Source organism: Oreochromis aureus, linkage group 20 (assembly GCF_013358895.1).
Source record: "Oreochromis aureus strain Israel breed Guangdong linkage group 20, ZZ_aureus, whole genome shotgun sequence".
Classification (NCBI taxonomy): domain Eukaryota; kingdom Metazoa; phylum Chordata; class Actinopteri; order Cichliformes; family Cichlidae; genus Oreochromis; species Oreochromis aureus.
In genome coordinates this window covers 24,798,386-24,819,062 of record NC_052961.1, presented here as the reverse complement: position 1 = coordinate 24,819,062, position 20,677 = coordinate 24,798,386, and the positions used below count along the sequence as shown (strand labels likewise).

The window sequence follows — 20,677 nt, the reverse complement described above, 5'->3', positions numbered from 1 at the left end:
GTTCTCGTCTTTAAATCTCCTTTAAAAAGATTTTGTTAATATTTGTTTTTTGGTGTTTTTGTGATGCGAAAAGAAAAGAAAAAAAGCTCCAGCTACACAACCCGTGCTTATCCTGGAACAAGATGCTGATGTGGTGGAGGACTACAGGTACCTGTGAGTCCACTTGAACCGCTGAAGAGAAGATCAACACAGATCTCAGTTTCTAAAGGAAGCTGAGATGCTCCAATATGTGAAGAGACATCATGGAGATGTTCATCACGTAGATGTGACGAGCACAGTGGACTTTGTTCTGCTGGGGGAGCTGGCGACACCAACAGAATGAGTAAACTGACCAGGAAGGCTGGCTCAGTGACTGGCCATCCTCTCCTATACTTACCCAACTGCCGCTCCCTCAAGAGACAGATACAGGAAATATTTCATGCCACATCCCATCACAAGATATCTGAATGGTAGTAAGGTATCTGCCAGAAAATAATAAATTATTATTGTTGATTTTGACTGCTAAAAAAAAAGATTCTGTCATCATTGTCTTGTTTAAAGTACAAGACTGGAGTGATTTTAGAAATACTCTGTAACAAAGCTTTAGTTACCAATTTAATATTCAAGCTAAAAATGTACTCGCTGAGGTTTTTCTTCACTCACACTTTGTTTCTTTCTCTGGTGATCTGCTTAACTTAGTCATTTGACCAAAAAACAAAACCAAAACAAAACGCATGAACAGACAATGCTTCCACCACAATGAAAGAATTGAAAACCATTTAATGATTCGCAAATAATATTCTCATCTGGATAAATAAAACATAGAAATGCAAACATGCTTATCCATTTGTCCTCGTGTTATGTTTTCTATGTAAAAAATGTACATCATGTTGCTGAAAAACTAAAGGAATTCAACTCTTTTAAACTCTGAAATGCATGTGGTGTAGATTGGCTATAATCTAATCTTTTATAAACCACCATCTCCCTCTGGATGCAGTTAATAAGGTGTGACAATTGTTTAATATTACTAGTTTCTTTTTTTCCTTTTTCTTTTAAACATACATTTTGAAATGAAAACCTTTATGAGTGGGACAGACAGAGGAGGATGAAAGTGGTAGGTTAAACATCTCTCTTACTAGCCGTGCGGTGTCACCTGTGTCGTGATTTCCCCACCGTTGCATGCTTCACGCAGCATCAACCGAAGCGCTCAATGGCAGCAATAATGCAGTGTACTTAAACAAAACAAACAAACAAACAAACAAACCCCCCCCCACCACACACACTCAGCTGGAATATTTACACCAAAGAACGAGAACCACTGATGGGGTTGGGAGTGTAAGGGGAGAGGCAAAGAAGGAGCGAGGGGGAGGAGGTCGAAGAACCCAACCTGAAATGAAAGAAGAGGTTTGGATCCTGGCAAACACACACAGCTCAAAGCTTCTTCAGCCAGCACACGCTCAGCTGCACCTTCATTTCCAGAGCAGTTAACAAGACGAGGGAGCAACGGGTTATTTTGTCAAGAAAATAAAAAAACAAAAAACAACAACACAAAAAAAAAAATGCCACAAATAGGTAAACGGGAGAAATCGGAAAGATTTTTTAAGCATTAATCATCCTTAAACCCCCCCCCTTACCCCCCTTATCATCCAGCGATGTTAACAATGCCAACAGCTTGGTAAATAACTCCATCTACTGCACCATCCAGCTCATAACACCACCCCGCGACATGAAATCTGTGGCCACCAGCATGGCACACAACAAGGACCACAAAGTGCTGCATTAAAATTGAGGGTAAAAATATTAGGTGACTTTGTCCAGTATAGCAGACCCTCACGGGCTCATTTGTACTGAGCACCTTGGGGGTCTCTAAAGGGGAAAAGGAAAAGAAAGACTACAGCATTGTTGCTTTTTTTGTTTTGTAGTGTTACACATAAAGTAGACAGTCCACTCTCCTCAGACACACAGAAACACTTAGACACAACATCCCATCAGTCCATTCGTTCCCCCCTTTTTCCTTTCCTCTCCGATGCAGGTGTGATGTGGCGGATGCTGCATTTACATGGCTTCCATCGCCCAGCGCTGCAGGTCCTCCATGTCGTCCTCGTCCTCCTCTTTCCTGGCTGTGGGAGGGAGGAGGAGGACAGAAATAAAAGATGTGATCTGAGGATCTCATCAAATCCTCATTCAGCATTAATCACTTCTAGGCAGTACTATTGTATTTTGTAATTCATTATTACAAAATACTGCTGCAAGAGCACTGACAGGGACTAGAAAGAGACAACACATTTCTCCCATACTGGCTTCTCTTCATTGGCTTCCTGATAAATCCAGGATTGAATTTAAAATCCTCTCCTCAGGTTCAAGGTCTCGTATAATAATTCCATTCGAGCACTTTGCTCTCAGACACTACTTATATACTTTATACTTTTAATATTAGGCTTAAAACTTTCTTTTTGATAAAGCATATAGTTAGGGCTGGATAAGCTGACCATGTGACCTTTGGGGCAAGTGCCTGCTCATAAGGGATCGTCTGCTTGTTTTTTTTCTTTATTATAACAGCATCTTTAGCTCAGGATAAAGGTAAAGATCCTATGAAATAAAGCTCCTTGAGGAAACCGCTGTTGTGATTTGGTGCTATATAACTAAAAATAAAACCATTGCAGCAGCATCACTAAAAGTTAGTAATTAACAGTTTGTATCTCCAGCGAACAACGTAAAAAATGCGATGCGAATGGTTACACACCAGGTCACCTAGCAACTCCTGAGAGCCAGCAGCAACACCTAAATCTTCTCTAAAGCAGGACAAAACAAACACACAAACCTGCAGTCGGGGTTGCTAAAGTGTTTCATGGCTTTTCTTGAAGAGTTCTTACCAGGTCTGGAAGGTAATGAGGTCGAAGGCACATTGGGGAGAGGAGCGGTCTCGGGTCCACCGATCTCCAGCAGATTTTTGTCCAGCTCTTCCTGTTCCAGCTCGTCCAGCTCGGCAAGCAGCTCATCCTGAGAAGCAAAGAAATTGACCCCAAGGATGAAGACCAGCACCAATGTATTCATACCAGCAAAAGCAAAAAGATATAAAAACTAATAACCAGACTCAGCTATACTGGGTTAACCCAATATCATTATCAGTGCAACATTCACACTCCAAACACGGGATAAAAGCAACTCTCTAAGAGATGACTAATGATATTTCTGAGTCAGGCGTATAAAAAGATGCTTATGTCATGTGCAGTAAAATCCCATCATCATCGTCTTTTGCATCTTTGCTTAGATAAGCAAAGATACAAAAGACAGAACGATTTCACTGTGGCCAAGAGGATTCACGGTGGAACACAGCAGAATTTAGAAATGTGTTTAATGTGAATGAGAAAGGATTAGAATAGACACTGGAAACCAGTAACAACTAGACAGATGTAGGGCATAGACATAGCATAAACTAAGTATGGAGCATATGCATAAATGCACATTTAAATAACTGTACGTGTATGTGGTTGTGTGAGGCTGTGTGTTAAAGCCCAGTGTCTCTCTACACTCTCTCCGTTGTGTGGTTCAACTGCTTTGCACACATTAGTGTGCAGAGCCCTTCTCCTGATTGGTCCCTGGTTCTTCATTACTCTACCTTCTACATTTGCTGATGGACTGCTGCCCCAGTCCTGTGCTCCAAACAAGCTCCAGATTATTACAGAAGCTGGCTTAAAAGGGGCTGCCAGTTTCATCTTTATATATATGCACCATGCATAGACTACTCTGTGTACAGACAACAGATCTCGAGGTGGTACCAAAGGTTGAGGTTTTTTTCTTTTAAATGTGGGTGTAGTTGTTTTTTGTCTCCTTTTGTGAAAAAAGACATCAAAAAACATTTTAAAAGAATCTATTAAAACCTTTTAGGTGCAACTCCACCTTCTCCATCTTGGTTAAAGCACACTTTAACGTGCCTACAAGCCAGGGTCGTAACAGTGTGTATCTGCAGTTATCAATACGTTGCTGTGGATGCAAGTACAAATGAACCCTCCTGTACCATTTGGTTTTTTTGATTTAAGCTCAGAATGGAGTCTTTTTTCTTTAATCATCATTACCTGTTTTATTTTGCTATGCTCTCAATTTATTTTTGGTAATAAAATCTGTGAATAAAATGAGGCACTTGCACGTTTAGAATCACAAATATTTAATACTAACAGATGACAGATATACCACATAAATGTAAACAGAAAACACCTGAAGAGCTTCACCTACCTCATCAAACTCCTCTCCAAAGCCCACAGGTTTGGAGATGGCGTCAGAGATTTCCTGGGCCAGTTCCTGCTGCTCTGTAATGTCCTGCATCAGTTCATCCACTTTGTCAATGTCCCTGAAATAAGAAGGAAAGAGTGTGAGCAAAGAGAATTCACTCATATAAGTTTTATAAAAGAGGCTATTTAATCTAAATATGACGATTAGATGTGTGAGTAGTTCTACGGTAAAAACTAAGGAGGATGTCAGGCTTTTAATATACATGGCAGTGAAACCCACATACACTTTTTTATGGTTACATTTTACAGATACTGACTGAAATAAATGCATAAAAGAAAGGATTACTGCATGTTGGTGAAATTATATGCATTTCATTATCAGCAAAGCTTCCTTGTAATATTTTTGATCATTTAAGAACTGACTGAATCTTCTTTACGCTTGCTTTAGTCTCAGTAACAAAAAGGAAGTTGCAAATATAATCTGTGCAGAGAGGTTTTGTCCCAGTCCAATCGATCAGGCCTTGGTGCTCGCTCTTACATGTTTTCATGAGCAGACTTCATGGCCTTGGCAGCGAAGCCCATGTTTTTGAGCACTTCAGTGTTGGTGTTAGCGTTCTCCAGAGCCTCCCGCTGGAATTCGATGGTGGACAGCGTCCCATCGATCTGCTCGAGCTGCTTCTCGTACCGCTTCTTTCTTTTCAAGGCCTGAAGTGCCGCTGAGGATCCAAAGACAGGGAGTGGGGTGGGGGGAGTCAGAATGAACAGATTGGCCTTGAAACACCATTTAGTGACAATGGAGAGAAACAGTGAATAATGGTACTTTAACACAGCAAATATTTGTGTTACTACCCAATCAGGCTGTCATTCCTGTTCGTCAGCTCTACTCTGTGAACATAGCTGATTTACTGCTGATTATTCGACCACGTTAGTGACAGTTTTAGCAATACGAAAGACAGTCAAATACAGCCTACGTGAAGACTAATGGAAAACCTGGAGAGTAATTAATCAGCCAAAGAGGTCAGATGACAACAACCCCTGAAACCTGATAGGCTATACTGATCCTGTCAGAGAAGGTTGTGCTACGCTGAGTCATTCTGTGTGAACTTTGTGAATCACAAGAAGGAAGTGATTAGCTAATGTACCATACACTGCAGTATTCTGACTAAAAATTGGCACTAAGTCTTTTTTATTTTAACTTAATACATCTGGTGGACAGGTCGCCAGTCTATTACCAAGCTAACACAGACAACCATAAATCATCAATTGACCTAATATCATGCATGTCTTTGGACTGTGGGAAGAGCTGGAGAACCCGGAGAGAACATGGAAACTCCACACTGGCTGGATTTGAACCTGCGATCTTCTCTTGGGAGGCGACACCGCTAACTATTCTGATCTAAATTAAATTTACTCTGATCCCCAGAAATGTGCTTGATGTCAACAAGAATAATATACAGGTACTAATCTATATGGTTGGTTCCACGTTGTGGTAGAACATGGTCAACTTGTATTACAGTTAAGTTATGAGCCCCAAGCTATGATCGGCTCACGTAATCATCTGTAAGGAGACTGTGGGACCTGCTGGAGGTCTACGGGTTTCTATACGGACATCTGATCAAGGTGCAAACACGCCCACCTCTCTGACACTTATAACACGTGCTCAACCCTTGTCCTGGCTAACTGGGTCGATATCTTTATTGTCGCTATATTTGCAACATGATACCTAACAGTCTATATACACCACACCTTCAACCAGGTCTCCTGATTTTTAAACGGCCACCTATGAGTCAAAAGAAAACTCGAATATCGGCAAAGGCCAAGGCTAGCGTCCCCGCGGGGCCATAAGTTAACGGTGATCACATGATGAAGTCAGTCACACAGGGAGCTAGATAGCCGCCCATCCAGGCTGGCAGCCATGGCCGTGGTAAAGACGCTGGATGACACCTCGGGAAAGTTAGCCAACTCAGCTAACGGGCTAGCTAACGGTTAGCTTGAGGTTGCTGACAAGAAAATCTAACAAAAGCAAGAGAAGAAACTACGAAAAAAAAAACCGCGGTCTCTCACCTCTTTTGTTCTTCGTGCCGTTTTTCTTTGCGGTCTGCAGCTCCTGTTCGATCTTCTTCTCTAAAAATTCCTGTTTCTTGGTTAGCATCTCCTCCGTCTCCCGGAGTTTCTGGATCGCCTCCTGTGGACTCGGTCCCTTTCCCGATTTTCCTCCTCCTCCAAATATCTTGCCAAACACCGACATGTCTGGGATATTACACAGCGCTTACTATAAAGACAAAAAACAAATGCGAGATACCTTAGAAAATAAAGCTAAAGCTACGTCTCTGCTAAGCTACTCGGACACTTCGCCTTAACCTGGACCCTGGAAGGGTTGTTGATGTTTTTCCACTTCCTGGATTAGGCCCACTGACGTCATTCTGCCCGGCGAATGAGGGGCGTCGTCTGTAAGTTCTCTGTCGCCATCTGCCTGACAACTGCTTTTAATCCTCTTTAATTCTTCAATCACTCTTCTTTAACAAGGAATATATTAATAATAATGACAATAGTTTCTCCTCTTTTGAGTTTAGCAGCTGTTGTGCTTTCGTGCTTAATGAACCGTCCCCAAACAGCAAGTAAAGGCAGTATTTTTGCCACTGTATAGATTTTTTGTCCTGCTATTCAAGTACCAAAGTATTAGCAGTTACAGGGATATTCACACCCTGCTTCCCTGATTGCATTCATAACTGAAAGGGGGATAAAAGAAACCTTTCACAGAACCAGACAGTTGGGGGTTTATGTATTTTAATTCATTATGATGCTACATCATCCATGGTGGCTGTTTATTTTCTTCCTTTAGTACAGTATGTTAATAACTTTGCCAGTTATCTTTTGAGTCTTTTTATTTTTATTTACATACAAAAAGAGTATCCAATTACTGCGTGATTACATTGTTGTGACTGTATCTGCAGGTGTGGTCTGAAGCGCTGATGCCTTTGTCGTTTTTAAATCCTTTAACGTAGTGTGTATTCACAGGTCAGTCCTCTCACAGCTGCCCGCATCCAGACATATCTGACCCCCTCCCTGCCTAGCCCCATGCAAATAAGCAGATATTCATTTTTTTTTTTTTTAAATTTTGAAGAAATGAATCAGCCGAGATGGTCATGTGATGGCCAAGATAATACAGCTGTGTTATCTCACAACCACCAGAACTCAACAGGACACAAACGGAAAAGGTGACGGCAAAGAAAACAAAAACACACACAAACTGATAACCAGACTCAAGATGGTCCCTTTTGGAAAAGACAGTATTTTTTTTTTTGTTTTGTTTGTTGGTTTTGCTAACATGGATTTTTCAACACTCAAAAAATAAAATAAAATAATCATAATAAAGGTCATTCCATGCAGACTACAGAGTGCACACGTGAGAATAGTGCATTTGAATATTTTCAACAACAGAAGCAAAGTGTCTACATGACAACACAAGAGAGGAAGAAGAGAAAAAAAAAAAAGAAAAAAAAAAAAAGGCAAACAACTGCTGTAATACACCAGAGGGCGCAAAGTCAATGCACCATGGGCAAAATTCAATAGAGTGGTCAGAACTCGTGTTACATACTCTGATGTGTATGAATAAATAAGAGTCGGTTTTGCATGATCTGTCCACAGCTTTGTAGTCGGAAATTAGGCCTTTTATTTTTTTCTGTTCAGCGTCACTCTGTGTGCGAACCTGAGGAAGTAATTAACAAAACAAACCAAAAACCAAAAAACAAGCATGAAGATGTAAATTACAGCTTTGTTTTTGAAACAATGAAACCAAAAAAAAAAAAAAAAAAAAAAAAAAAAAAAAAATCACCATACAGAACACGTTCTTTTTGAAGTCGTAATTGTGAATTTACCGAGTGATGATTTTACTTAATTTCTACAGATTTCTGGATTACACTAAATCATCCAAATATTCAATTAGATTTTCAACAACCCCATTTTTGCTGAATAGAAGAAATCTGTTTGGATTATTTATTCATTTTTAAACCAGCCCTATTCCTTTGTCCTAAAACAGCTTGTGAGCCTCACCGTCTGTGGTCTCCTCGCATAAAAACATTCACACAGTCCGACACATCACTGCTCCTGCAGGAGGCAAAACACACACACACAACACTGGCTTTTTCTTTTCTTTTTAAAACCCCAAACTCTTTAGAGGACAATACATGAAGCTTGAGTCTAGAGAGCAAGGAAAAAAAAAAAAAATAAAACAGTCTTTCACTGACAAACTGTGTTCACCTCTCCTTGGAGATTAATAAATGGAAGAGATTATCAGAAGAGGGTTAGAGCTTTTTTTACGGACAACGTGTGTAAGCAACTTATGAAAACTTGCGAATCAATGAAAGACTTTAGACATTCAGCCAGCGTGAAGCCACTTAAACACACGACTAACTGTTACCTGTGCAAGTTAGGGAAGATCATTTAAGGAAGAGAGATGGACGGAAAGAACAGATCAAAAAAAGAAAAAAGGACCTGTGACAAAAATGCTTGCACTCATGGTTTAACTTGGGATAGCCTTCTTTCGTTTTCTTTTTACACCAAACCATCATGATATTGCCTTAAATGTTAAAAAAAAGAAAATAACAGATCAACATAAACCCAGAAGACATCCCCGTCGCCGTTGCTGACACGCGTCCTCCCAAGCACGCTGTCTATCCGTCCGTCTGTCACTGTGCTCTGTCCGTCTGTGTCCCTACAGGGCCAGCTTGCCAATGATGACTCCAATCACAAAGAAGAGCACGCAGAACGCCAGCACGCGGGTGCTTAGGCCTTCGTCCCTCACGGCTGTGGTGGCCATGGTGGAGGAGGAGTGAGCGGTGGCCACTGGTGTCACCTTTCTCTTCCGCAGACCGTCATCCTCCTGTGATGAAGACGAGGAGTCAGAAATACAAATACGCGCCCTAAGTTGACTTTTAATTTGGTAGAATTTGTCACTCCGCATCTAACTTATCAAAAATCTGATATAAAAATAAATATATCTCATTACTGGATTTTTAAATAATGTTTACACCAGGATCTTTTCCCATCATTTAACAAAGAGCCAGCATTGTGAACAGTTTTGCTTTTCTGTTGCAAGTAGCTATAACAGTGCTGCCTTCAAGTGCTGTCAGAATTTTTAAATTATTATCAAACTACAGAAAACAAACAAACAAATGAAAAAAAAAAATCACAGATAATAACAATACGGATATCAAAAGGACAAGGAAGCTTACGGGAAATTTTATGCCTGACTATAAAGCTTTATATACAAAACATACAATTTTCACAAATGCTCAGTGTCCCCCCCTCTCCATGCATGGCATTTGTCCACACCATATCCAAACTTGTCCCATACTTTTGCAAGCGTGTCTCGAGTCACTGCAGCCACTGCTGTTGCTATGATACACCCAGTATGATGATTGTATATCATGTATGATTGTATGTTTGTTCCCACACTCCTAGATGACTGGTTTAATTTTCCTGAAACTACCTATGGTTTGTAGTATGTCAAGTGATTAAAACTACAACATCAAATAAAAAATACTTTTTTCTTTTTCAGTGTATTTGTATTTAGAAACTGCGTGATCGAGGCCAGTTTGGAAATGTATGTCGTTTTTATGCATCTAAATAAAACAATGTTTAGGTTTATATCCATGTTACAAGTACACTTTAATGGTCACCAGAGGGTCTAAGTTGTAAGAACTGGCAGGACTTTACTTGCTATCTGGTGTGTCTATACGATTGGACAGCATTATTTGAGAGAGAGGGAAATCTTCCTGGATATTTGCATCGCTGGGAATGGCAGGTGTGGTTGTTCATTCCTTTAAGGTAAAGTACTGACTTGCCTCCTCAGTCATTTCCATCTTAATTTCTATGTTTCCAATTAAAAGCCCCTATTATTTATATTAAAGAGAGGGTTAAAGTGTAACTGCTAGCAAAATTTTGCTACAGTGATCGTGTAGAAGTGTAGTTTTAAACATTACTCAAAATCACATTTACTCATAATTATGTAGTAATTAACCTATTCAGGTTTATGATTTATAGGCTGATCAACATTTACACATAACAGAAAAGACGTTCATAAGAATCAGCGTAAAGAGCTGACAATGATATGAGCCACACCACATACAGGATGGGGTCACTGCTATTCGGCCTTTTCTTTTCATTCTGTTTCACAGTCCTAATGAATCTTTCTTTTAAATTTCAGACTTGGTCTTGTTCCTCTTATATTTAAGAGTAAACTCCACAGCAACGCTTCGTCTGTTAGCACAAGAGAAGACGAGCTAGAGCAGAAAATACAAGTCTGACTGGAATATGAGACAGACACACAGGCTCTTATTTGTTTTAGCGCGTCTCACCCTGATCTGTTTGTTTTCTTCCCGTAGCCTCTGCACTTCCATCTGCAGTCGCTTGCACTCCTCCATGATCTTCTTCACCTCTCCATCATCCAGCGAGGCGCTGGCTGACTTGGGCAGGACAGAGTGCTCAGTCTTAACAGAGGCAGAGGAAGACACAGTTTTGATGATTTCACTGTCATGCTGTGGAGAGAGTGAAGATGGGGAGTGGTCGGTGGGATGAGAGTGGAAGAAAAAAAAAAACCGAGGGGACATGCAAAGACAAAGCATGGAGATTAAAGTGGAAACAAATCACGAAACAAAATAAATCACGAGATGGGTGATACAGTGATGTGTAGCTGATGGACACAAGACTAAAAAAAAATGCTGAAAGAAGGAAAAACTAAAAAAAAAACACAACTAAAAACTACTACTACTACTCCACTACTCTTTCATTGAAACATAAATTAGATGGTTTCATCTGGTTTTATTCTTTGAAGGGGACCTATTGTGCTCGTTTTCAGTTCCACACTTTTATTCAATGTCGCTGCTAGAGCTCGACATGACTTACAAATCAAAATATTCCTTATTCATCTTATACTTGGCCTTGGCACAGCCAAACAGTTGATCCATTGTCTGAAACGAGAACTTTTCCTCACCTTTTAATTCTGCCTTCTGTTTTAGCCAACCTTCTTTTGATTGGCTGCCTCTCCTCTCAAACAGAAGGTTTGGGCAGCAGCTTGGTGGGGTGCCCGTGATTTCAGCCAGATTACTGCTTACAACTTTTCCTGCTTTTCTGTCACAACAGGTCCCACTAAATACTCAGTCAGCATATAATCTGTTACTACAGACAGCTATTATCATGTACTTAAATCAATGAAGTACACAGTGGAACAACCGTTTGTGGAGCTCATTGGGGGTGTGATAAAATGTGACTGTGATTGTGAATGTTTAAAGTGATGTGGCAAATGCTGAAGTGAAGAGAAACACTTACAGTTTTGTCATTTTCTAGAGGCATCTCAAATGCACATCTCAACTTTGAATCCATCAGCTCTTCAGGCTTTGCCTCCTTCCACTGTTGACAAGAAAATGAAAAAGGGAATCTTTAGATTTCTCTTTTTTCATATCACATACGTTCATTTTTCACAAATGTTCATACTTCAAAGGAAATTCTCAGCAGAAATGGGAGGTGCATAAAAATGTATACATTTGTCAAACTGTTTTGAAATAGCTTTTGCGCAATGAGACAGATACATTGAGCAAGCTACATTATTCAACAGTTCAGCTGAAGATTGACTTCTGGAAGACACAGATGCCGCTAACGCAAATAAACAAAACAAAACTCAGGGGCGAGAGGTAATGTAAGAAATTTAAACCCTTCAGATTCTCCAGTAATAAAATATCCCCCCCCCCAAAAAAATAAAAATAAATAAATATTATGCTCAGGTACTCACAACTCCTTCCATGTCAGTCATGTCATATGGAGCCAGCATGGACTGCACCATGAATTTGTGTTTACTCTTTTCATTGGGGTCATAGTCAAAAGGCTGTAGCATAACTGTGGACAAAAACAAAGGCAGAATGAAGAAACCAGCATTTGCATGTCTCATAAACCAACAGAACACAGAACACATCACAGGTTTAAAATGAATTTTTTTTTTAAAAAATGTCAAGAAAAATACTAGCCATTTTGAATTTGAAGAATTTGTAGCAACATGTCTCAAAAAAGTTGGGACAGAGCCATGTTTACTGTGGTTTACCATTCCCTCTTGTTTTAACAACAGCCCATAAAAACAGAGGAAATGGGACCAGTTGCTGGACTTTCAGGGGAGGAATAGTGTCCCACTCTTGTCTGTTATAAGCTTCTTGCTGTTTTTGGCTGGTAAAAGGTCTGGACTGCAGACAGGCTAGTTCAGCACTTGGACTCTTTACCTAGAAAGTTATACTGTTATGATAGCTGCAGTATGCTGTGTTTTATTGTCTCGCTGAAATATGCAAGGCCTTCCTTGAAAAAGACGACTTCTAGATGAATATATTGCTCTAAAGCTTGTATGTACCTTTCAGCACTTATTGTGTCTTTCAAGTAGTACAAGCTTCCAATTTCATAGGGACAAATGCACCCCGAATACCATTAGAGCCATACATAAGCACTTTTTGCTTTAGTTCAGAGGACGTGATGTCTTTTAAAAAATCTTTTATGTGTTGCTGCCATGAAATTCGAACTGAACTCATCTTATTCATGAGGTAGTAAAATGTCTCACGTCTAAACATTTGACACTTTTCCATCTTATGCTGTGAACAAAATGTTTTCAAAAATGTAAACTTTGAGTAAATTATACCGCCCTCCAAAAAAATAAGGAATAAAAATAGAAGAATAAAAAAGAAAATGATAACTGCAGGAGACAGAAACCACTTTAGTTGTCAGTCTTTTTTTTAAAATTTTAACTTAAATATAATAGTTCTGTGCAGATTAGACAGATTATTGGGAAAGTCATGAGGAGGCATGTGTGTAAAATGTCTCCAAGCATGATGTAATTATAAACTCAGGTAGTGACTGCAGTATCCATTACATGTAGTGCAGGCGAGACGCTTTATTTGCGTGCTGCATCTAGGGCTGCCACGATTAGGTCGACTATTAAAATCGTCGACGACTAATTTAATAGTCGATGCGTCGTTTGAAGCTTTGTAAGATCCCAAAGACGCAGGAATAAGTAGTAGGATTTAAGAGTGTAATAACGGACTGAAACAGAAGATGGCAGCACTGCATGTACAAGGATGCCAGCTGCCGTTAAACCCCGAAGAAGAAGAAGCAGTGTCCCAGAATTCATAGCGCGGCCCAGCGCAGTTGTCAACAATGGCGACAGCTAGTTAGTTTTAATATTACTCTTATTATTTTTGGGGGGTCACAAAATAAAGTTTAACATATTTTCAGGCCAGAATGTAGCTGTTTAACCTCAAATATCTGCTCAGTTTATCAAGACACCACATATTTTCAAAAGCACGCCGACGTTTTCGGAGACGTCTGTTACCCATCAGCTCGATAGTTAGCCAGGGTTCAAGGCTCACTAGAGCCTGTGAGAACACCGGACTCCCAGCAAATCGTTTTCAAACCCACCGCTGTCTTTCGCTACTCAGGTTAAACATGTAATATAAGTCACTTAGATAACTTAAAAATGTTATTGTTTGGCTTTTTTTCGTATTTTATTTGTTCCTGAGTAAATCGGTTTGGCTGAGAAAAGTTATAGTTTTTACACAGCTGAATAAACGTCAAGCAGACAACTGATTATCAGAAGTGTGAGATGCTCGAGAATATACTCCGGTGTCCTGTTAAATTTTAGATAGCAAGGAGCAGACGGCTGAGTTTATTAAACTCCACCGAAACAATCTGCAAATGTCATTAAAATTTAATAAACTATCATCTTGTCTTTATTTTTAGTTAGCTCATACCTTAAACACTTCAAGCACTAAGCTAATGATAGTTATATAAGAGCAGATGCATGCTGGTGCAATAAACTGTACGTTTTACGTCCAATGGATGCATGATCTGATTAGTCAACTAATCGCAGAAATAATCGATGACTAGTCCACTATCAAAATAATCATTTGTGGCAGCCCTAGCTGCAACACAATACATGGTGGCTGCTAGTTCAACACTACGGTTCCATATCTGACGCTGTTAAATGTAAGTATATTACACTTTATCTAGCACTTAAATTATGACAACTCAATATAGTTTGACTTCCATTAAGTCCAATAAGCTAATGTTAATTACAGAGTTAGGCAAAAATGGATCAGTATAAGCCTTTGAACTTCTACATTAGTTGGCTTTACCAACTTTTCTGGATGGCAAGAAGATGCAAAAACCCTTACCAGAAACATTTATGGAGGTTCCAGCATCAATTATGCCACTGTTTGGGCGCACACAGTATCTGCGAGGTGCGGTCGTCTTGACTTTGAAACACACATTTCTATCTGTGGGGTTGGTCAGCTTCAGGGTGGCGGTGACAACATCTGTAAATGGGCCTGAGGATGAGAAAGAAAGAAATGCAGTGACTTGACTGTGCGTGCGAGCATGTGGGTGAATTTACACATGCCTCCTAGTTTGGGCACAGATGCAGCATTTGTTTGTCACTTAGACTCCTCGTTAAGAAAACAGAGTGGGTGCACAAAGATTGTCCCAGGACATGTTGGTAAAAGTGCAAATATACACAATGTAAAAAGCCATGTCTGCAAATATGAATATGAGAGCAGATTTTTTTGAGGGTTTTTACAGAGCCTGCCACAAAGAGCAAATTAAACATTAAAACAGTGGTGAGAGCAGCAAAGTGTGCACGTGTTTATAATTCATGCCACGCCCTCAGCCAAACGTTGGATGCTATAGAAAAATTACTAGATTGTTGTCTTAAGTGCTAATGTTTTCCTTTTGTCTCTGTAGCAATTAGGTCTCTCACACTTTTCTTGACAGCTTAATCGTGGTTTTGGAAACTGATGCTGATGCAAGTAAAATCAGTAACAGAGTGGGTGTATGGATCTTCTCCAAAGCCCTGCAATAATCAATCAGTGAACAGCCCACTTCAAACTGATACCACCACCCTAGGCCCTCACTTGACCCATTTCTGCAGCAAAAATGACACACCAAGGTAATTATTCAAGAAAATAATCATTACCACTGGCACTGCAGCTCAGTCCGTAATTTCATAATCATTGTGCTTGGATACAGAAAAGCTGTAAAGGAATTCGGGCTGCACAGTGGGAGAAAACGCCAAATCTCCTACCGGCTAGCTTAAAATATTGTGAAATAGCATGGTAATAAGGATAAGCAATGACACCCTGATCGTAGAAAATGCTGGAATAGGGAATTCTTTGCAGTCGGGCGGTAGAAACGACACCGAAGGGGAAGCTTAACTGAACCGTTAGATCACATCGAGGTGTTTCCAATGCTGTCAGAGTATAAAAGAGAAAGTATGACAAGCAAATGAGAGAAATAGAGAAACGGTACGGGCGGCCTGCCCTGACGCTGCAATGACAGCTAGCAGTTTGCCTTGTTGCTAGTGAGATTAGCTGGATGCTACTCCAGCGAGCTAGTTAGCACCTTCGCACAGTGTCGTTTCACCTGTCACCGCACAACTGTCGTACACGCAATGTAGACTACAGCTAACAGCTATATCCCTCTCGTTTTACCACAACATATACAGCTAATGGCACATTCAACTACTCGGTAATGCAGAAATCGAAATACTGGCTCTCATTTACAACGCCTCCTGTGTTAGCTACCTAAGCTCGGCCCTGCCCTCCGCTTCTTCGGTTACCTCTGAATTTCAGTTCGTGTTGTGGCTCCAGCAACAGGACTTGTTCTGGTCTGGCCATGTCCCAGGGCTTCTTCCTGTCGTGACGGCGAGGACAATATTTTTTTGTCGCAGGTGGCCCGCAGAGGTGAGGCAAGTTGGCTCCCGAAGAAACAACCCGGCCGCCCTCGGTTTTTCTACGGGAGGGTAAATAAAGAGGGGGGATTTCTACACGCACAAACAAACACCGCCACTCGAACTGACAGGCTGGCTGACTGACTGCCACCGACAGCTGCTGGAGGCTAAAAGGTGCTACTGCTAACTTTACTAGCAGCGGAGACGAGGAAGGAAAAGGCTACGTCACGCTGTGGGCGGGACTAGCAGGTGACGTAGGCTGGTTTTTGTAAGTGCTTTTTGTAAGTGCTGTCAAAGAAAAGTCCAACATTGAACAGCTCAGGACTGAGATAAGATAGCACTATGAACACTTGAGCCACAATAAAGATTTTACATTAAGGTCTAAAGCACTGCTACACATGCTAAACATTCCCTAAAATATTATGTTTTAATCTTATATAGTTTTAATAATGAAAAATACAAACCATACAGGTATATGGAAGAAATTTCAGATCCTTTTGGCCATAGACTTTTAAAGTCTTCTGGTTGCTCCCAGTAGGGGTCACCACAGCAGATCATCGGTCTTCATCTCGCCGTCTCCCTTGAATTCTTTCTCACACCAGCCGTCTGCATTTCCTCCATCACTACATCCATGAATCTTCTCTGAGGTCTTCCTCTTTTCCTCCTGTCTGGCAGCTCCATATTCAGCATCCTTTGCATTAATACATATTTATTATACCTCTGCACATGTCTAAACCATCTCAACTTGCCTGTCTTGTTAGTGTCATATCTCCAAACCATGCAGTATAACAAGCCTCACAGCCACCTTGCAAACCTTACCTTTGAAAATATGCCAACCAAAATTCCTCTAATAGGTCTGCATAACCCCTCACCATAGGTAGACTTTGAATTAGGTAACACCAATTAACTCAGCCAGATTTGACACCCCACAGAAAAAAATACGGAGAGGCTGGTCTGTGTTTTTCTTGGCTGTGTTTTTTTTTTTTTTCACATTTGTGTCTTGTGTTTTTCTAAATCAAGTTCTTGCTGAGTGCTCCAGTTAGACTTATTCCCTCGCCTCCTATTTTATATCTGTATCTGAATGGAATGGGGGGCTTTAGTTTAATTTAGCTCAAATTCAGATCCATCAGATATGAGTTCTTGCTTGCTGTGATTTTCTACCACCATATCACAATCCATCCTCATTACATGCTCATCAACACCTTCCTTGAAGAAAATGACCGGCGTATGGTTTTGGATGCTGCTTTCACTCCATCCTTGTCCCAACGGTGACTTTGGCATCAGCTTAAACTTTGCTTAGGTTGGTGAGACCAGCAGAAAAATAATAATAGAAAACAAAAGTAAACTCTGCTAACGTCAAAGCTTAAAATAGTGAAAATTTCTTTTTATCCAAGGAAAATGTTGAGTTTTTAGATACGGAGAGCTGGAAAATAAACTTTGTTTTTTTTGTTTAAAGAGTACAAACAAAAAAACAACATGAACATGTACTAGAAAAGTCTTGTGCATCGCTTTCATACACACTGCTTCAAAACACATCTGGTAAGTTTTGAAAATATGGAATCAACATGTCAAGTTTTTAAGTTTAGGTGCTTAATGATAAAAATATATTTTTTTTATTAAGTATCAGGGCACTTCCGAGGCTGCAATATTTCCTTTTTGACTGAGACCATGGAAACTCAGCTGAGTAGGCTTGGAAGTTACCTAGTTTTATTCTGGATAAAGTAATTTTACCATTAGATACTCACTTCGGTGTTACATGCAGGAAAATCATTTACACCAGCAGTGTCAAACATAAGGCCCGGGGACCAGAATCTGCTCGGCAAAGACTCCAAGCTGGCCTGCTGGAAGTCTTTGGAAATTGTGCAGGAGGGCATAAATCCTGCACTTAAATGTATTTTCAGAAGTTTTTTTTCCTACCGAAGACCTCCCCCTCAGCCAAACGCTAAGTAATAGATAAGTGCCAAAGTTAAGAGGTTGTCTGATTTTTTTTTTTTTTTTAAAAAACAATGTGTCCACAGTCAAGTAATAAAAATAGGAAATTCAGTTAAAAACTTTCCATTTCATAATTACAGGACCGTCTAGGCAAACAGCTACCAGAACTTTGTAATTTTACACATTTGAGCCCGAAGAGTCATGCTAACACATTTCTTTATCGTATATAGCACGTGCGTATTAAGATATCTCAAGCAGTAAATATGCATTTAAATGATTTTATACGGGCTGAAAGATTTTCTCCAGTACAGCCCTTTTAAGATCAAAGTGGGCGAACAGTTGGCAACCCATTGTGCTTTTCTACTTGTGCTACATCCTTTCATATTCTGTTCTTCCTGCCAGTCACTCTTTGAGATCGTTATATTACACATGTACTTTGAGTAGCAGTAGAAATAAATGAATAAAGAGAAAAAACATAAACAAGAGGAGCCTAAAGAATTTATAGAGCTAGACCTGAAATAGCAAATATGTTTGATACAGTATTCAGATCATACTTCTGATTGTAAAAGCTGCAAGACAAGGCAGGTCTGTTTTTTTTTGCGGTTGGGGGGAGGGAGAGGATATCCGTGTCATCCCTAGGGAACACTAAGGGTTTTTTTTTTTTTTGCCTTTTTTTAAAAATACCAGCACCATTAAATATTGAGCAATTAGGTCCGATACGTTATTGATTTTCACAACGAGTGGAGAGATCAGTTTTTTGGTTGGGAGCTAGAGACACAGGTAGATGTGCAAAATGTTCACTGCCATGAGGATTGTTATTTTGCAGAGCACAACAATCAAAAATAATCGATAAGCTTGGATGCACTTTTGTCTAACAGAGTTGTCGATTCCCATCCCCTGAGGTGCATAGAGTGTAATGATAGAAACATGACAAAGCTGTTGCTGTTTGCACCAAAAAAAAAAAAAAAAAAAAAAAAAAAAAAAAAAAAAAAAAAAAAAAAAATCTTTATTTCATAGAGCTCCTTTTCAGAAAGTAGACCCATATTTGATGTACACATTAAATGAGACTAGGGCACTGAAATGAGAGATGCTAATACTGTACAGGCTGCCTCTGCTGTGCAAGGCTAGGCAGGAGGACCCCCTCCCCCCTCAGCAGAAAAGAAAAACAAATTGGTCTTTTTTTTTTGCCATTTTTTCTTTTTTTGCAAAAACAATAACAATTTGTGTAGAAACAAGCAATGTTTTGCATCTGTCACCTCCCACTTATAACCCTTCAGTGTGTGAAGAAAAAAAAAAAAAAAAAAAAAAAAACAAAACCCCAAAACAACTTCAGTTGAAAGGATTAAGTTATAGCAATATGCACACTATCAAGTGTACAATTTGTCAAGGTTCATTTGATTCTAATAAAATACTTTAGAACCCATATACATTTCATATTTATCTTTTTGGGGTATATGGATCCCCCCAAAAAAAAAAAAAATTAATAATAATAGACATTTAAATCATAAAGATAGGCTGGAAGGAAAGGGAAGGAAAAAAAAAAAAAAAAACCCCGAAAAAAAACCCCCAAAACAAAAACCCCCCAACAACCCAAAACACTACTAAAGCTACAAATGGTCATCCACCATCTCCAAGGAAAGGAGAGGAGAACAGAGGAGAAAGAATTAGACTAAGAAACTAAGAAAGAGAGGGGTGGGGATAAAGAAGGGGAGAGAAGGTAAGAGCGAGGGAGGCGGGGAGTTGGGAGAGGATTGGCCAAGCTATACAGCGCAGTATGACACCCACTTTAGCTCATTACACACGTACAGTCGTGATCAAGGCACAGGGATCTTCTAAAAGTTATTTTTTCCTCAATAAAGTTGTACAAAATAATACATTTTACAGTCTGTACAAGAATAATAGTTCAGCAGTAAAGTAAAGACAGACATACAAAGGAGCAAGAGAGGAGAGGAGGAATGGTGGAGGGAGGAATGGCAGGGAGGTGCGAGCACACAGGTGGGGGCGGAAAAAAATAGAGTCCCATTTGTTGTGTTTTTAATATTCCAAGATTAATATATTTTCTCTTTAAAACAAAAGAGCACTCCCAGGAAGGTAAAAGTGCAAATGGAAAAGGTGGCGGTGAAGAGGGTGGGCGAAAGATGGAGAACGTGTAGAGAATGGGTGACAAAAGAATGACAGAAAGAGTTGAGATAAAGAAAGAGCGCACAGGGCACAATGGCACAAAAGTCTACACAGACAAAAACAGCTGTGGAGACAGTACAACAGGATGAGAGTTCTCTTTAACTTATATGGTACTGTACTGTTGAAGGATGCCCGTCGCCCTCCATTGAAAGTTCCATAGAAGTTGGCATTTCTGGTTCTTATTGTTTTAAACTCAATATATCCTCCTCACGTGATGCTCCGATACCAACAAGGCAAAGTCAGGTGGCAAAACAGTTCTGTAGAGAAGCCGCTGGCGCCCCGGTCAATCACGGCCGACACCTCCCATCAGAGAAATTCAAATCGCAGTCGGCTCCCGTCTCGTTTTAGTGAACACCTGCTCAAGTGAAGTCTCACCAACACACCCGTGGTCCGGTTAAGTCTGTGGTAACGCTGCTCCTCTGGGCTCGACTGAGCCGAGCTCCGCCCATTTAATCTCAAAAAGCACCGACCCAGATAAATTAGCCGGCATCTCAACGAAACGTCGGAAGGTACGTGCGTCGCCAGATTGACCCCGTTGTGCAGTCCAGTAAAAAGCAGGTGAGATATGTTGTGTGTGTGCAAGCAGAGCCGCTGGATTTAA

The 20,677-nt window shown here is 40.1% G+C and overlaps 2 protein-coding genes across 3 annotated transcripts; both read right to left on the bottom strand.

Annotated features, from left to right (window-relative positions):
- Positions 1-739: 739 nt before the first annotated feature.
- Positions 740-6,626, bottom strand: LOC116318995 (charged multivesicular body protein 4b). Its single transcript, XM_031738198.2, has 5 exons — positions 6,273-6,626; positions 4,747-4,924; positions 4,213-4,327; positions 2,853-2,979; positions 740-2,099 (listed from the first exon to the last, which is right to left on the bottom strand). Exons 1-5 carry the CDS (start codon positions 6,454-6,456, stop codon positions 2,035-2,037), a joined length of 669 nt encoding a protein of 222 aa, XP_031594058.1. The 5' UTR covers positions 6,457-6,626; the 3' UTR covers positions 740-2,034.
- A 352-nt stretch (positions 6,627-6,978) lies between these two features.
- LOC116318965 (vesicle-associated membrane protein-associated protein B/C-like) lies at positions 6,979-16,202 on the bottom strand. 2 transcript variants are annotated; one of them, XM_031738161.2, is made up of 6 exons: positions 15,853-16,202; positions 14,414-14,566; positions 11,998-12,101; positions 11,538-11,618; positions 10,568-10,699; positions 6,979-9,090 (listed from the first exon to the last, which is right to left on the bottom strand). In XM_031738161.2, exons 1-6 carry the CDS (start codon positions 15,908-15,910, stop codon positions 8,923-8,925), a joined length of 696 nt encoding a protein of 231 aa, XP_031594021.1. In that variant the 5' UTR covers positions 15,911-16,202; the 3' UTR covers positions 6,979-8,922. The 2 variants fall into 2 exon arrangements, with proteins under 2 accessions (XP_031594021.1, XP_031594019.1); XM_031738159.2 differs by having other exon boundaries at positions 10,568-10,747; positions 15,853-16,201.
- Between the last annotated feature and the right edge of the window lie 4,475 nt (positions 16,203-20,677).

What these genes read in the sequence shown, in the direction of transcription:
- LOC116318995 (XM_031738198.2), bottom strand. Translation starts at nt 6,456, where the DNA reads ATGTCGGTGTTTGGCAAGATATTTGGAGGAGGAGGAAAATCGGGAAAG. An exon ending in AAGTCTGCTCATGAAAACAT is followed by an intron (nt 4,328 to 4,746) that starts GTAAGAGCGAGC and finishes TTCTTATTTCAG; the next exon opens with GGACATTGACAAAGTGGATG. An exon ending in TTGGAGAGGAGTTTGATGAG is followed by an intron (nt 2,980 to 4,212) that starts GTAGGTGAAGCT and finishes TTTGCTTCTCAG; the next exon opens with GATGAGCTGCTTGCCGAGCT.
- LOC116318965 (XM_031738159.2), bottom strand. Translation starts at nt 15,910, where the DNA reads ATGGCCAGACCAGAACAAGTCCTGTTGCTGGAGCCACAACACGAACTG. An exon ending in CTCTAGAAAATGACAAAACT is followed by an intron (nt 10,748 to 11,537) that starts GTAAGTGTTTCT and finishes CTCTCTCCACAG; the next exon opens with CATGACAGTGAAATCATCAA. An exon ending in AAGAAAACAAACAGATCAGG is followed by an intron (nt 9,091 to 10,567) that starts GTGAGACGCGCT and finishes TCTTCATCACAG; the next exon opens with GAGGATGACGGTCTGCGGAA.